Source organism: Anastrepha obliqua, chromosome 1, assembly GCF_027943255.1.
Source record: "Anastrepha obliqua isolate idAnaObli1 chromosome 1, idAnaObli1_1.0, whole genome shotgun sequence".
NCBI lineage: Eukaryota > Metazoa > Arthropoda > Insecta > Diptera > Tephritidae > Anastrepha > Anastrepha obliqua.
The window spans coordinates 124,920,188-124,935,703 of NC_072892.1; the positions used below are offsets into that span (position 1 = coordinate 124,920,188).

Consider the following 15,516-nt stretch of genomic DNA (forward strand, 5'->3'; position numbering starts at 1 on the left):
TATATACAATACATACATATATAATATATAATTGGCGCTTACACCCTTTTTGGGTGTTTAGCCGAGCTCCTCCTTCTATTTGTGGCGTGTGTCTTGATGTTGCTCCACAAATGGAGCCGACTCCGAACGGCAAATATTTTTTATGAGGAGCTTTTTCATAGAAGAAATACAATATACTCGGAGGTTTGCCATTGCCTGCCGAGTGGCGACCGCGACTTTATTTTGGTGTTTCACCGAGATTCGAACCTACGTTATCCGAATGGTAGTCACGCACCAACCCATTCGGCTACGGCGGATAATTTTGATATTACGGTAATTTACTATTGAAAATGGCAAAGAAAGGAAATTTTGGATACGTATCCAGCCGAGACCGATAAGTATCAATATTCCATGCCGACTCATGTAACCGGCTATCTTACTCCAAAATCCGCTACAGTTAAACTAAAGAAGCTTAATACTTGAGATGATTATTCGTTCCATTCGTTCAGGTACAGGATTGGAATCAATGGAGTCCTAATCAGAAATGTTTGGAACAACCCAGCTGCATTTAGTTGATCCAACGACAAAGGATGAAATTCATCTTACTAAACAGGGCTAGTTTCCTGAGGGAGCAGCCCTTGTTTAGGAAAAACTCGTAACTCCGGTACGTAGAACCGACTGCTTGCGTCAAGGTGTTTCTGGCACGTCTAAGAAACGGATCAACTTAAATGACGGAGACGGTGTGTATCACAGTGACTGCGGCCGAGAATTTCTATTTTTTGTTCTTTATTTTTTAAAATAATAAGCGATTGAAAATTCGGACGTTTAGCATTCAATGTCTCTACCACCACATTATTACAGAAAAGAGAGGAATGGCCCCCCTTCTTTCTGCATGGCACATTTATTATATTAAATTGAGACACATAAAAGTATTACCAAAATAAAGATCTATAAAACCATATACACACGTACTTGTAGAATACTAATCGCATATTGTTATTTATTAGCGTCATATCGAAATACATTCATACAAACAATACATCAAAGTTGAATTAATGAAAATTGAAGGTCAGCTTTACTCTATACCGCCTATATACGTACATATTTATATATATGTACATGTACTCCAATATAAATATGGATTATATATATACGCGATAAAGAAAAAAACAATTTTAATATTATAGGTCCATATTACCTTATTCCTCATATATCGAATAGCTTTTGGTAAATGTGAAAAATTGTCAAAGTTCAATTTAGTATTCGAAAAAGAATACTGTAATTCCATTTGATGTCTACACTTTGTAGTATTTTTAAGTTACAAACTACATACATATAGAACGTATGCACATTTAACTGGTTAATGTTCAGATTAATTTCCATCCTCAAGAAACAGCGCAAAGCAAAAAAAAAAATGAGTAACGCAAACCAAAGGAGAGGTATCGAAATACAATGCCGAAAATAAGCGAATATAAGTTTGCACATTTAGAGACACTTAATAGGAGCTGCGATAAATTTGAAGTGCATCATTCATCATAAAATTGCGTAAATGGCAAAGGGCTGACACTACATCTTCGGCATTACTCTCAGCAAATTTGCCCAACCAATTAGTTGGTAAACCGGACTTGACAGCAACATTTGCTGGTGTAACCGTCTTCAGTGAATTTTTCCAGTTAGGCTTTTGCTGAGACTTTGAATTATTTTGTAAACTCTCAATATACTTAATATATGCTTCAGAATGCAGTACACGCTGAGGCCTTGGTGGTACTGTAACAAACATTGGCTCCGGTGGTGGTCCCAGTACTTGCATAGGGTATTGCGACACAGCACCATTCTCTGCATTACTAACGCTGCCACCTCGAGGCGACATAGTTGATTGAGCCCCTTGCGATTGTACATTTTGCTGCATAATTTGTGCATTTTTTTGGTTCTTCCGTGGCACAAAGTTTTTACTGCGTTCACTTGGGGGAATAACTTTTCCGCCCTTGCTTAAATGCACCTCCCGTACATGCTTGATGAGGCGCAACAGCGATGGAAACGCTTGCATATTCTTTTTAATGCGAATGCAGCCACGCCACAAGCATGTGAACTCGGTGTCGGTACCTTGCCAAACGGTACGTTGAATATGGCCTGTGCCATCTTGAATACAATGTTCCATACAATCAACGGCGTCTTCGAATTGATAATCACAATTGTCCCATAGACACTCAAATGTGTGACCATTCTGTTGGTCATTGGGACCCGGACTACCACTAGCGGTACCACCAGCGCAATTCAAGCTTTCATCTATTTCTCGGCGTGCGGCTGACTCCTCATTTAGTCGTGAAGCGCGATCTTCCCAACTCTGTTTGACACTAGCCGGCAAATTCTTCCATTCGGTGCCCACCATACGTGATATATCGCCAAATGAAGCATCTGGATTGCTCTGACTGATACCTATAATAGAGGAAAAATTTTAAATTTCAACCCAGTTTAATTGTGCTAATTGACATTCGGTACACTCACCTTTGCGCACTTCGCTCGAATAAAGGATATAACCCGTAAGACTCTTTTTAGTGCTTTTATTCTTTACTTTCGATGACATTGGTGTAGAAGACACCGAAGGTGCTGGAGATGATATTGCAGCTACATCCGAATTTACAGAAGGCGGATTTCCGTCCAATGAATCTTCGAGCATACCCAAATTCTCACTAGCTTCAGAGTTTCTAACTTCCTTGCTTGGTTTAATAGGGGTTTTAAAATGAAATATTTCATCCTGTGTCACTTCAGCACTGTGCTGAAATTTGCGCAAACCTCCTGGCGTGTTTAATTTCCGCAATGATTTTCTCAATTCATCGTAAACAGACTCGCAGATATAAACATCGCTCTCTGGGATCTCTGTCGGGCGACTATTTATATATTCAGCATATTCCAATACAGCACAACGTCCAACAATAGCTATTAGTGGACTAATGTCCTCAACGGTTGACAGCAATAGTTCCTGCCGATAAAACTGTTTGTTCAATGGAGACACTATTTCATTGGGTGTCAAAAGCCAAGGTCCTTTGAAATAAGATTTGTTTGCATTCTCCCATATTTGATGTATCTGCGCAATTGACTGTTTTCCACTTTGCGTAGCTACGTAAACAAAGTCACCGATTTTAACAGCACCACTACAAATAGTATTAAATTGCTGGTAGTAAACACTGTTCGACTCTCCATTTAAGGGTGGTGCATCGCATACCACATTGGGCTTCTCCTTTTCCACCAGTGCCTCCTGCAACTTAAGCTCTTCCAACTCACCCTTGTGCTTTTCAATGCGTTCTTTAAAAACCGACATTACTCTTTTCAGCTCTACTGGCTGATCTCGGGCTATAAAGCGAACAGGATCATTTTCACGAACAAAGGGCCAAATTTTAAATTTCTTAAAGCATCGCGCTCGCATATGATATCTCGATTCGCACACAAATACGTCTTTCTCAGCGAAACCTTCTGGCTTCATTTTGATATAATCTTTTATATGCATTATATAGCATTTACCAAGTACCTTATCCATTGGAATCGTCTGAGAAACACTGCTCTTGAATACTTCCATTTCGAGAAATTTTCGAGTTGTCACATGGTACGTTTCATGTGGACGTAAGAAAACTGCGCCGTGCATCCATTTCACATTATCTGAAGTGGTCCAAAGACGCTCAATATATGCAATACTAGGTATTTTGTTTTCCGGTAGTTGAAAGTATACAAAGTCTCCAGGCGAAAATACCTTTTGGTTAATAGTCATACTTTCGCCTTGCATTGCCGCGGTATCCAATTCGTCCTTGTCCTCCTGATCTTGATCTTCCTGTGCAAGCTTCTGTTGACGCATCACCTCTACCTCGGCATGTAAATTTCCAACTGTGTACATTAGTGCTGGTGAACTGAATGTATCTTTGCACAACTCATCACGTTTTTTAATGAAAAACATCTGTAGTTCAATAGAATCCTGGAACACGTCGGAATCAGTTCGCGATAAACGTCGAGCCCGTTCGAGGCATGAAAAAATATCTTCTTGGAAAACATCTAAACGCTTGTAGACAAGCTTGTCCAAACGCCGTTTGATTAAATCTAATGAGATTCCTCGTATTTTATTCACTTTGCCGTTTGTATCGGTTATTTCATCATACTCAGGAACTTCAGCTAAGGAGTCGGAATAACATCTTCCAGCTTCATCCTGATGGTTATAGAGCTGGGTAAATAAACCAAGAAACAATTCCTGTACAGCTAAAGCAACATCTGGAGTGGATGATTGTTCACTGCGCAAACTTTGTTTCAATTGTAAAGTCAATTGCTGTAGTACCAGTGCATCCTTGTATATCTGTGAGTCCGGTTCATTGTATTTGCAAGCATTTTCAAGCATCAACAAGAAATCAGCTCCCAATTCATCGACTGTCTCGTAGCTTCCTTGTTTTAATTTTTGCGCTATACGCTCCATATCAATTGGTTCCTTTATAATGTCATAGTAATCTGGGTACTCATTTTTCGAGGGAAGTTTGGTAAATATTAATGACAGTTGTCGTTTTCCTTTTGGTTCTTGGTATTCCCTTATTGTCTCGTAAAATTGCCATAGTTTATCAACCACTGCTGTCTTTTTACGGCCGCTAGGTTTCGCCAATTTCTGTAACGGTTTCTTTATATCCGCCAAACCAGGAAATTCTTTTAACTTTTCATTCAATGCCCTTTCTAAATTATTAGCATCTTCATATATGTTGGATCCTTCTTCATTATATTGTCTACAATTAGAAAACATAAGTCGATAGTCCGCCACGACATCTTCTACTGTAGCATATTTATCGCAACGTATATTATGATCAATCGTATTCATGTCAATCGGATTTTGAATAATGTCATAGTAGTCGGGATAAATTTTTCTTGGAGGTTTCTCCATGAACAACTCAATTGGCCTTCGATTACTTATTGTAAAGTCAACCAAGTACTTTTGTATACTTAAAATTTTCTTTTTTATTGCAGCGTTTATTGGAATCCGACTAGACTTCGGTGAATTACTATTGGGTGTATTTGGAGCGCTTGTGCTGTTAGAATTAATACGTGGGCGCCCTTTTTTCTTTTCACGTGGTGCATTGTTACTTATCAAAGTATCTTCCCCATCCCCGTCAACATCGCCATCGTCTTCCATATCGCTGGTTTCCGGTTCCAAAGATTCTTCGACTAATTTTGTATTCATAATTTTTAACATTTTTACAGCATCCTTATGAGTGCGATGTGTTGGAGGAAATGCTTTTTTTGCATTATCTAGCATAAGACACAGGTCAGCCGTAAGATCGCTTATATTTGCATAATCTCCTTTTTTAAGTTTAGTATGTATTTGGCACATAGAAATTGGGCGCTTAATAAGTTCAAAATACTCGGGATGAAAACGACGAACTGGCAATTTCCACAGTGAAGTACCCAGGGGAGGTCCTGTTGCGCCTGGGTGCTCGGAAGAACCGGGAGCAGTATATAAATGATCAAAGAGTGTCCACATGGGGCCTTCCCCTTTTTTACTCGTTTCTTCATCGTCAGAGCTGTCCACATCTTCTTTCATGGCTAAAAAAAAACAAGTATACTAAGTATTTACATAAAAATCTTTAAATACACATTCTAAACTCACCAGAAATTGCAGCACTTGAAAGAGTTTTTATGCGTCTTGAGGGCTTTACTTTACCATTCTCAATATCTACTCGTCGCTGTGTAAACAGTCGTTTAAGAGTTTTAGCATCTTTATATATTTGTGAACCAGGCTCATTGAATTGACAAGCATTTTTCGTCATTTGTAGGAGGTCTCTCTCCATTTCCACTAGGCTGGAATATGCATTCATCTGAATTTTAGTCGCAATTAATCTTAAATCTATGGGATGCTCAATAACGTCGTAGTAATCTGGATACATCTTCTTAGAAGGTAGTAGAAGGAACATACGATGAAGGGGTCGATCGTTCATGGTTGGGTCTACTGCTGTCATTACAGCAGCAAAAAGTTCTTCATATGGATTTAAATCATCGTCGGGGCGTGTAGATTCATTATCCACGTCGGCTCCACCATTGTTACCAGTTGACCCAGTCAAACGCCTTGGATTTCGAGAAAGACGTTTTGCCTTAGGCTCTTCCTCAACAATACCATTCGACTCTAATAATCTATGCTTATTAACAAGTATATGTTGCCAAAGCGCTTGAGCGTCCTGATGTTCAACAGTATCTGGCTTGTAAAACGCTTTAGCATTTTTTACCAACAGCTCGAAATCTTGCATCAATTCATCTACATCATCATATGAATCCGTTTTTAATTTTTGTTGAATTTTCAATAAATCTATAGGGTTTGCAACAACATCATAATATGAAGGCTCCTGACGCCGTTTTGGTGCACGTATAAAAGTATCGCATAGTGGAGCGCCATCTTCTTTTTTAATGCTTCGTATTGAATCGTACAGCTGCTGACACAATTCAGACGGGTCTGGCCGGCGTTTTTTTCGTGCTGAAGTTTGTAGTACTGGTGATTGCTCTGGAGTGGAATCATCCATTTGTAGAGGATCTTCATCCTGCTTACTTGAAATGGAACTTGCACGTCTTTTGCGACTCATCATTTTTATAAAAATTAGATAAAACACGAAAACACACCAAACAACATGAAATGAACAAGTAATTTATAAATGGCTTATGTGCTTTGCATTGTGTTGCCAGATCAAGGCGAATTTATTTTAAAGATTCGCCTTGCCATGATATATTTTGCATACCGCGTATTCGCCTTGCGCAAAAAGTGGCCTCTTTTGCTGCTAAGGCGAATTAAATCAGAAGTTGACGTTTTCCAAAAACAGTAACTTTATTTTTCGTGATTTTGATAAGACTGACGTCAGTTCCCTTTCCAATGCCAAACAAACAAAAGGAGGCGAAATTACCTGTTTATGAAAATTCAGTGAATGGCTTGGTAATATTGTGATTTATGAGACTTCAACTAAACAAACTAATCAAAACGAAGTACCGAGTGTGAAATTGTGAAAGCACAAATCAATGTAAAGCCTCCAAACACAGCCTTTTTGCATTTTCATACGGATTACGCCGTGGCAAAATTTGGGTAGTCACTGTCGATGTTCTCCATAACCAGCAAACATAACCCCCTTCCTCTAACCTTTCTTTCCAGCCCTTCTCTCTTTTATCTCAAGAGGCGAGATTTATGTTTTCCGTCAAAGTGGGCTTGAGCAATCATATAACCAGCCCAAACTATCTGCAAAGAATATTGGAATAAATAGAATAGTCTAAAGACTGGATGCTCGCGGTTCTTAATTAGTGTCCCAAAGAAAACAGGTTTGTAGACATAATTCTAATAAAATTTTTGTTAAATATTATTAATTATGCATTCATATTGCAGAAAAAATGTGTGTCCATAAACTATTTATCTTCTAATTACTTATTATAAAATGTAATATCGTATTTCGCATGTGTGTTGCTGCCATAATTTTTTGAAACCTCAGTAAACATCGTTTACCGGTTTCCTTCGACTGTTTATTACTAGCAGCCAGTTGCGCACTTAAATTAGTTATTCCTTCTCCTTCTCTTTTCTTCATATCGTGAATAATAATTATTCACTAAATATTCCACTAAAATAATTTCTATGAAGAAAAACCTTTCACAACAGTATTAACAGCTGATTGTCAATTTTTCAGGTAATCTGCCATATGTGATTTTGTTGATTTATTGCTAATTAATGCATATGTGAACGTACTTTTAGTGACAAAATTAAGCTGATGTAGAATTAAATAAATGTTGCCGGATTTCGGTAAGGTGACAGGTTGGAAAAGCTGTTCCTCGAAAGTTATGTTAAATATTTGCGTTTTTATATCGGTATCTTGCGATTTATTAATAAATTTGCGAGTATAAATTAATTAGTATTAATTAAGAAAATGGTTTATTGGGATGTTTTTTTGACTTTTCTATTACTTCTGCTTTGACATTTCTGTATTTTTATCTTCCGCTCATTACTTTTCATTTCTGTGTGTTTATATTAGTTCATAGCTCTATGCTTCTTTCTGCGGCATTTTTATAACTTAAAGTCTACTAATAAATAAATAAACAATTTTCAGGTCCAAACATATTTCCTTATTATCGAACATAATAATTATGTATGTGAGTTCGGTTGGATCTAAAAGAAACAAGCATGTGAAGATAACGGGGTAGTAATTGTTAGGCGTGGGGCTGAACTAATTTGATTTGGTTTGGTAGAGGACGGTCAAAAATACATTTATAAAGTGGTTGCAAACCACAAAGTTGTTAGTTGCGATTCATCTTAATTTAACATGTTTAATGATGTGCATCTTGCACGCGTTAGTAAAATTCAACGCAGTGCAGACGTGGCCAAAGGAAACACCGAGACAAATGCTGCCAGTCGACGTGCTATAACGCGTAACCCTAAGGAGGTGCATTTAGGAAATAACGCCTCTGAGGTAGCATCTTTTGTTTGCAGTCATGTCCCCAGAGCGGGAGATTTGGTCGTTGCCAGTGAAATCGACTCGCCTGACCACACTCAACGCGATAACAATGAAAGTGATAACAACATTAGCTCCTGTTCTACACTGGATATTGGAAAGGTAAATATGCACCATGCAATCATTATTTGCTGATAATTACAAGGAATGGGGGCTATGGTGGGTCAATAGGATGCCTGTTTTTGTTTTCTATTATTGACATATTACTGCGCAAGTGCGCTTATGAAAGGCCGCCTATTTGAACAAACTGCAAGGTCAGTGCGATAGGCAGAGTGTTTAGAAAAATAATTGAATGACGTACGTGTTACGGTATTTTTATTAATAAAAAAATTGAGATACCAACAACTTAAAAAATATTGGTTTCTTGTAAATATTAAACCGTAACATACTAATATGATCATGGAATATTGGCCACCACTTGCCAGAAGTTTCAGCTGTATGTGCTGCAGTGAAATGCAGCAACGTCGACAACAACAACAACAGCAAAATGGAAATATTCTACCAACAGAATGGGAGTATGCGATGATTTCACAGCCGCTACCAATGCGTAGCCTTAAAGTAGGAAGCCAAAACGCAATAATTAATGTTTAATTTTTTGCAGTTATTTTACACGCTTAATGTCACTTCGTGTATAAATAAAGTGTTTATCTCTTAGGTGGAAAACCTATCCCTTCAACAATTGGAAGTTCAGGTGCGAGACTTAATGCACCGCCTTCAGGACTCTGAGCAGCAACGTATGGACTTGCAGCGAAAACTGGAGGATTGCAATGGTGAAAAAGAATTGTGCCTACGACGTTTGGAAGTTGTCAGTACTGCACACGAATGTCGCATAACAGAAATGCACTGCGTTATAGCGGAATTAAGTAAGAAACTGCGAGCTAAACAGGAAACTGTTATTCTAGAAGAGCACGAACCGGAAGAGAGTGGTGAGTCGATTTTTTCGAATAAATACTGTTTTAAATTTAAGTTTAAGTCAAACCACTAAGTGAAATAATTTTTGATCATTTAATTCTTTCAGAGATAAGTTTTCAAGAAGACGTATCTGTATATAATTCCGAACTAAATTTGACAAACCCTGATGCGGAGTGTCAAACTGAATTTGTTGAGAGTGGAGCCGAACATTCGATCTATGAAGGCAACAGCACTGGGGATAATGTCCACTGTGTAGATTCAATAGACCAGCCAAGAATTATCGATGTCGTATGTAAAGGACAAGTGGAGGTACGAATTGAATTCAATTATATTTGGTTGTCGTTGTTTTTGTTGTTGTAACAACATAAACATAGTCCACAAATGTTTGGAAAAAGCTGCTGGATCGACATTCCTTGGCCGCATATACTATATGGTAAATCCGGATCGTTCCGGTAGCTTGAATCAGACTTTCGTGGGAACGAGTATATTAGGTATTTTAGGTTACTTATTCTAATTTTAATATTCCAACACAAGGCACTCCAAGAAGAGGTGCTTCGTTTAAAAGCGCAAATCGCTCTTCTGCAGTCAGAAATTGCCAATAACGAGACCACTCCTCGGGAGCAAAAACAATCTACAGAAATACTGAACCCAACGAATCCTAGTGAGGCAAAGAATAGTGAAATTGATCCCGAAAGAATGTCACATTTAGGTAAATTAGGTAAATTAGTAAATTTGAAACTTATTTGGCTGTAATATTATTATGTAATCGTTGTATAGATTTTGTGACGCCACTAAAGCAATACGAGCTACTTTCTACACCCCAAATAACACCACCTGTGGCGAAAATTGCGGAACGTATTAAATTGAAATGTAGAAGTCAGTCAATCAATAGCACACAGGAGTCGAAAACTGCGACAGGCATACTAAATACCGAGGTAAATAACAAATAACCGACAATGTTTTTAATGATAGTAAAATCTAAATCTTTACAACTTTCCATGAATAATGTTAGAATGACGGCATGGTTGAGCATCTGGTAATAGATTCTAAACAGAATGACAAAAGTTTGACGAGTAGCTTTTCTGAAGTATCCCAAATAAGTACGGAACTACAGCGTTTGCAACGTAAAATCGAAAAGTTAAAAATGCGAAATACAATTCTCTCCCTTACATTAGAGGAATGTAAAGAACATTGTGAGCATTTGTATTTACTTTGCGGTAAATATGAATCAAACGCAATTGCTTTGCAAACTGCGGTAAATTGTAGCGATCGGGCCATTGAAGCTTATGATGTTATGCTGGCACTTCTAGAGAGCAAGTATGAACTTTATTATATTATATTATATATGCAAGTCATCTATAATGGTAGTAAAAATTTAGATTAGCCTTGATGACGGAAAAATCCCTTGGCGCGGAAGAGAGTAGAAGAGCTGTGGAGACAGTTGCACAACACCTCCTAGATCGTCTGGAAAGTGAGAAAAATATTTGTGAAAATAGCTTGGGACCTTGGCAATCAACGTAAATTATTAAACCATTTAACTGACGACCTCAATTAATTCATTCAATATAAAATTACAGCTTCAGTATTCCCGACAAGGTTTACACACCATGGACTACCGATGATGACAACCTTTTGCGTTACCATGTTTCAAAATTGAAAGGTCGTCGCTCCACCGTACAAAATACAATTGTCAATCTGGAGTCGCCTTTTAGCGATTTGTACGAAAAATCCCGCAAAGCTATTGAGAGTGGTAACGGAATGGCTGAAAAAGAGAATAACGCACAATTTGATATCGAAATGGCAGTAATGATGCAAGAGTTATTAAACTTGCGCGAAGAAAATATCACTTTAAAATCAAAGGTTGAATCAGCTGAAGCAGAAAAACGTCTCGCTACTGAGCGCAATAGTTCTCTTGAAGAAGCATTGCAACAATTGCAGTTGCAGCTACAATTGCAACTACAAATTAGCATCGATGCCAGCAGTGCACTTTTCCATCGCGAGCAGATCGCAGAAAACCGGATTTCCTACTCCGAGTCCGAACATGTCGCACTCACAGAACAGCAATTAGTAGAAGCGCTAACACGAGAATCCGAACTCAAAAGCCGTATTCAAACATTAATAGCATCAGTGAGCGCTTCCCAACTTAACGCCGATGAACGACACGTCCAGCTACAGAATAATATTCAGGAATTGCAAAAATCAAATTTGTGAGTATTTTCATTTCGATAATTAATTAAAGCTCAAGTACATGGAACTTTTTTGTATGAAATTTATAGAAATTTAACACAACTTTTGGATCAAAACAAGCGCAGATATCAAGCACGAGTGCGCAGATTGGAACAGAAAATTGTAGAAATGTCATTTGGACTTGATCAGAAAGTTATTGGAGAAAAATGTAATGCCAATGATAACTGCTGTATTACTCGTACTAAAGACTGTGACCGCGTAGAGCAGCAGCCACAACGTATAAAATCAAAAAACTCAGAAGAACTATCACAGTCATATGAGTCGCAACTACAAATACATGAGATCGTGCCTGAGACTACTCTTTAGAATAGTACATAGCAGAACAATGTTTGCAACAAATAGATTACAATTAAGTTCAATTTCCTATTATTCTAGCCTATCATACGACAAATTGAATCTTAAATTTTATATTAATCTAATCCATTCAAGTGTGCCATTTATCGCATTAATTTATCGCTTGGCTTAGCTAATCGGGCATATTGTGCTAGAAAGCAATACATAACATAATACATAAAATGCATATAAATTTTCCCGCATCAATTTATAAAGTTTAGGTATCATATATAATTACGTGGATTCACAACATACCATATGCTTATACATACATATGTTTTTTGTAATTACACATTGCTTGTTAAACTATTATTAATGTACAAATCGCGCTGGAATAAATTACTCGAATTGAGAATAAACTTTTTTTCTCTTCAGTAAGTATGCACGCTTATTCAGTAATTTTGAAACAACGTGAAGATTTTTTATTATTTTTCTTAAAAAAATACCCATATCAGTAGAGCAGCAATTTTATTTTTGCTTTTTCTTAATTGGCCTCTAAACTGTCAATCTTTGGGGACCATTGTTATGTTTGCTGTACTGCTACCTGTTCCATGTACATTAGTTTTAACAGACCATGAACATTCGTTTAAAGCAGCGAAGTGATAGTTCTAGCTGCTTATAAATGAAAATCGTTATCGCATCGTATACTAGGATTTTTTCTATTTTTGCTGTTGCTTTAGATTACGAAAATTAGCTGTCACGACAAGTTTGAACAAAAGCAACATTATCCCGACAGTTGTACAGGTGGCGCAAAAGTAACCTTGCGATATTTTTTGGCTGTAATTTAAAAAAAAAATGAAAAACTTTGATTCTTCTTGTGGATTATTTTTATTTGGTCTTTTAATTTTTTTTACATCAAGTCGAGAATATGATGTCATGTACATACATAAATGGCCACCGCCACAGTTGATTGCCATTTGAGCCCTTTTTATGGCATTTTCCATTACTTTGGCCAAAACTTCCGGCGATAGGCTCTCACATTCTTGACGGATATTGTCTTTAAGAGCTGCAAGAAACTGAGGCTTGTTGACATAAGCCCGCGACTTCAAAAAGCCCCACAAAAAGAAGTCTGGAGCGGTCAAATCAGGCGATCTTGCTGGCCAGTGCAAATCGCCAAAACGGGAGATTAGGCGCCCGGTAAATGCATCCTTCAGCATATCGGTTGTGGCACGTGCAGTGTGTGCCGTTGCACCGTCCTGTTGGAATCACATGTTTTCCAATCCCAATTCATCAAGTTGCGACAAAAAGAACTCGTTGATCATTGCTCTGTAGCGCTCACCATTCACAGTAACCGTTTGGCCCGCGACTTCTTCGAAGAAAAAAGGTCCGATGACTCCTCCAGCGAAAACAGCACACCATACAATGACTTTGAGCGGATGTAATGGCTCTTCGTGGGTTATACGCGGATTTTCAGTGCCCCAGAAGCGTAAATTTTGCTTATTTACGTACCCGCTAAGATGGAAATGGGCCTCACCACTCATGATTATTTCTGATGAAGAATCATCTTTCTCTTGGTGGTGATTAAGGATGGCTTGAGCGTTTGTTAGACGCGATTGGCGGTCAGCAGCTAACAGCTGATGCATCGTCTGGACTTTGTACGGAAACATCTTCAAATCTTGTACCAAAATTCGCTGTAAAGACCGTCGACTGATACCCATTTGCGTGGCACGTCGTCTGGTTGTTGTTGTTGTTGTAGCAGTATCTTCGCCCTGTCAGTGTAGTGTAATTACCGGTCGTCTTCGTCTAGCTCATCTAACGGTAGGACCAGGAAACTGGCTGTTTCGACGGGTTGGGTCCAGAGGGAGAGGGGTGTTAGATGAGTGGGTTTGTTGGGGCATGTGAAAGGTGGTTAGTGTCGTGCGGGGTGCCTTCACATGCCGGACATATGTTTAGTATGTCGGGGTCGATTCTGGATAGGTAGGAGTTTAACCTGCTACAATATCCAGAACGTAATGGGGTCAAGATTACGTGGGACTCTCGGGGAAGCTGGAGCTCTTCATCTGCGATGGGTGGTGGTTGGACTCCGATAACGGCATTCGGGGGTCGGGAGCTTAAGAAGGTGGTAACGGTCTCCCGATGGATGTCGTTAATGGCCTGTCTGTATACTGTCTGATCCTGGAGTGGTCTGTCTGTTTTGTCCAGGATCTCGTCCACGTAGTTGAGGAAGTGTCTCCTGATATGCCTGGGAGGTGGCTCGGGCTCGAGCAGGTGTCTGCATGGGTGAGGCCTGCGGTGACACCCTAGCAGAAACTGTTTGCCGAGCATTTTGTTGTGCTCCTTAACAGGGAGCATGTTAGCCTCATCGTGTAAGTGTTGAATTGGGGACATCAGGAGATATCCTGTCGCGGTCCTTATGGCAGTATTCTGGCAGGTCTGTAGCTTCGTCCACTGCGTATCACTGGTTCCAGGCGACCAGACAGGCGCGGCATAGTTCAGATCCGGTGGTCCTATTGCCTTGAAAGTCGACAGCAACATTTCTTTGTCTTTGCCCCAAGTGCTGCCGGCGAGCGACTTGAGGACCTTGTTGCGATTCTGTACTCTCGTTGCAATAGCGGTTGTGTGCGCTGAGAAGGAGAGCAAGCTGTCAAAGGTGACTCCCAAAATTCTGGGGTTATTAACTGTCGGTATTGGGGTATCATCGACGTGCACCTGAAGTTGCAGCTTGACCTCCTTTGTCCAGGTAGTAAAAAGGGTCGCCGTGGATTTAGTGGGAGAAAGTTTTAAGTTTCTCGCAGTGAAGAAGCGAGAAAGGCGGGCGAGGTAGTCGTTTACCTTAGAGCATAGGCCATCAATGTCATTGCCCGACGCCATTATCGTGCAGTCGTCGGCGGATTAGACCAGTGAGACTCCCTCTGGTGGCTGGGGCAGTTTCGAAATACATATAGAAATTAAAGAGCAAGGGTGAAAGGACACTACCCTGCGGTACTCCTTGCTTTATTTTTCTCTGTTTGGAGGTTTGGTCTCGAAATATCACCGACGAGTGACGACCACTCAGGTAGTTCGCGCTCCACCTCTTCGACTGTAAAATGTCATCTAGTAGCGTGGCGTGGCTGACTGTATCGAAAGCCTTTTGTAAGTCCAACGCTACTAGGACAGTCCTCTCGCAGGGGTGGTTTTGGTTTAGTCCGCGATTTACCTGGGTGTTTATGACGGTGAGTGCCGTGGTGGTGCTGTGCACTCTACGGAAACCATGCTGGTGTGGGGCTGGAGTCAGGTGTTCAGTGAGGAGTGGGAGTAGAAGGGCTTCAAGTGTCTTCACTACTGGGGAAAAGAGAGTTATCGGACGATAAGACTCCCCTTGGTTGGCGGGTTTCCCAGGCTTCAGTAGTGGGACCACTCTTCCTAATTTCCACTTATCAGGAATGATGAGAGTGGCCATGGACAGATTGAAGACCTTAGTGAGATATTCTACTCCCAATGGACCCAGTTTTTTCAACATCAGCATGTTTAGTCCGTCGGGGCCGATGGCTTTTGATGGTTTCATTAGTTTGATGGCCCCCTGAACCTCGTCGCTGGTGAAAGTAAGCGGTGCACTGTTGTAGGGCAGTTTGTG

The 15,516-nt window shown here is 39.6% G+C and overlaps 2 protein-coding genes across 2 annotated transcripts; one reads left to right on the plus strand and one right to left on the minus strand.

The window, feature by feature from the left end:
* Positions 1-948: 948 nt before the first annotated feature.
* LOC129235996 (protein polybromo-1) lies at positions 949-6,640 on the minus strand. The gene is made up of 3 exons (XM_054870118.1): positions 5,609-6,640; positions 2,485-5,544; positions 949-2,415 (listed from the first exon to the last, which is right to left on the minus strand). Exons 1-3 carry the CDS (start codon positions 6,573-6,575, stop codon positions 1,475-1,477), a joined length of 4,968 nt encoding a protein of 1,655 aa, XP_054726093.1. The 5' UTR covers positions 6,576-6,640; the 3' UTR covers positions 949-1,474.
* A 1,336-nt stretch (positions 6,641-7,976) lies between these two features.
* LOC129235997 (colorectal mutant cancer protein) lies at positions 7,977-12,341 on the plus strand. The gene is made up of 9 exons (XM_054870119.1): positions 7,977-8,573; positions 9,127-9,397; positions 9,490-9,692; positions 9,918-10,092; positions 10,161-10,318; positions 10,396-10,700; positions 10,763-10,900; positions 10,961-11,590; positions 11,660-12,341. Exons 1-9 carry the CDS (start codon positions 8,283-8,285, stop codon positions 11,934-11,936), a joined length of 2,448 nt encoding a protein of 815 aa, XP_054726094.1. The 5' UTR covers positions 7,977-8,282; the 3' UTR covers positions 11,937-12,341.
* The last annotated feature ends 3,175 nt before the right edge of the window (positions 12,342-15,516 follow it).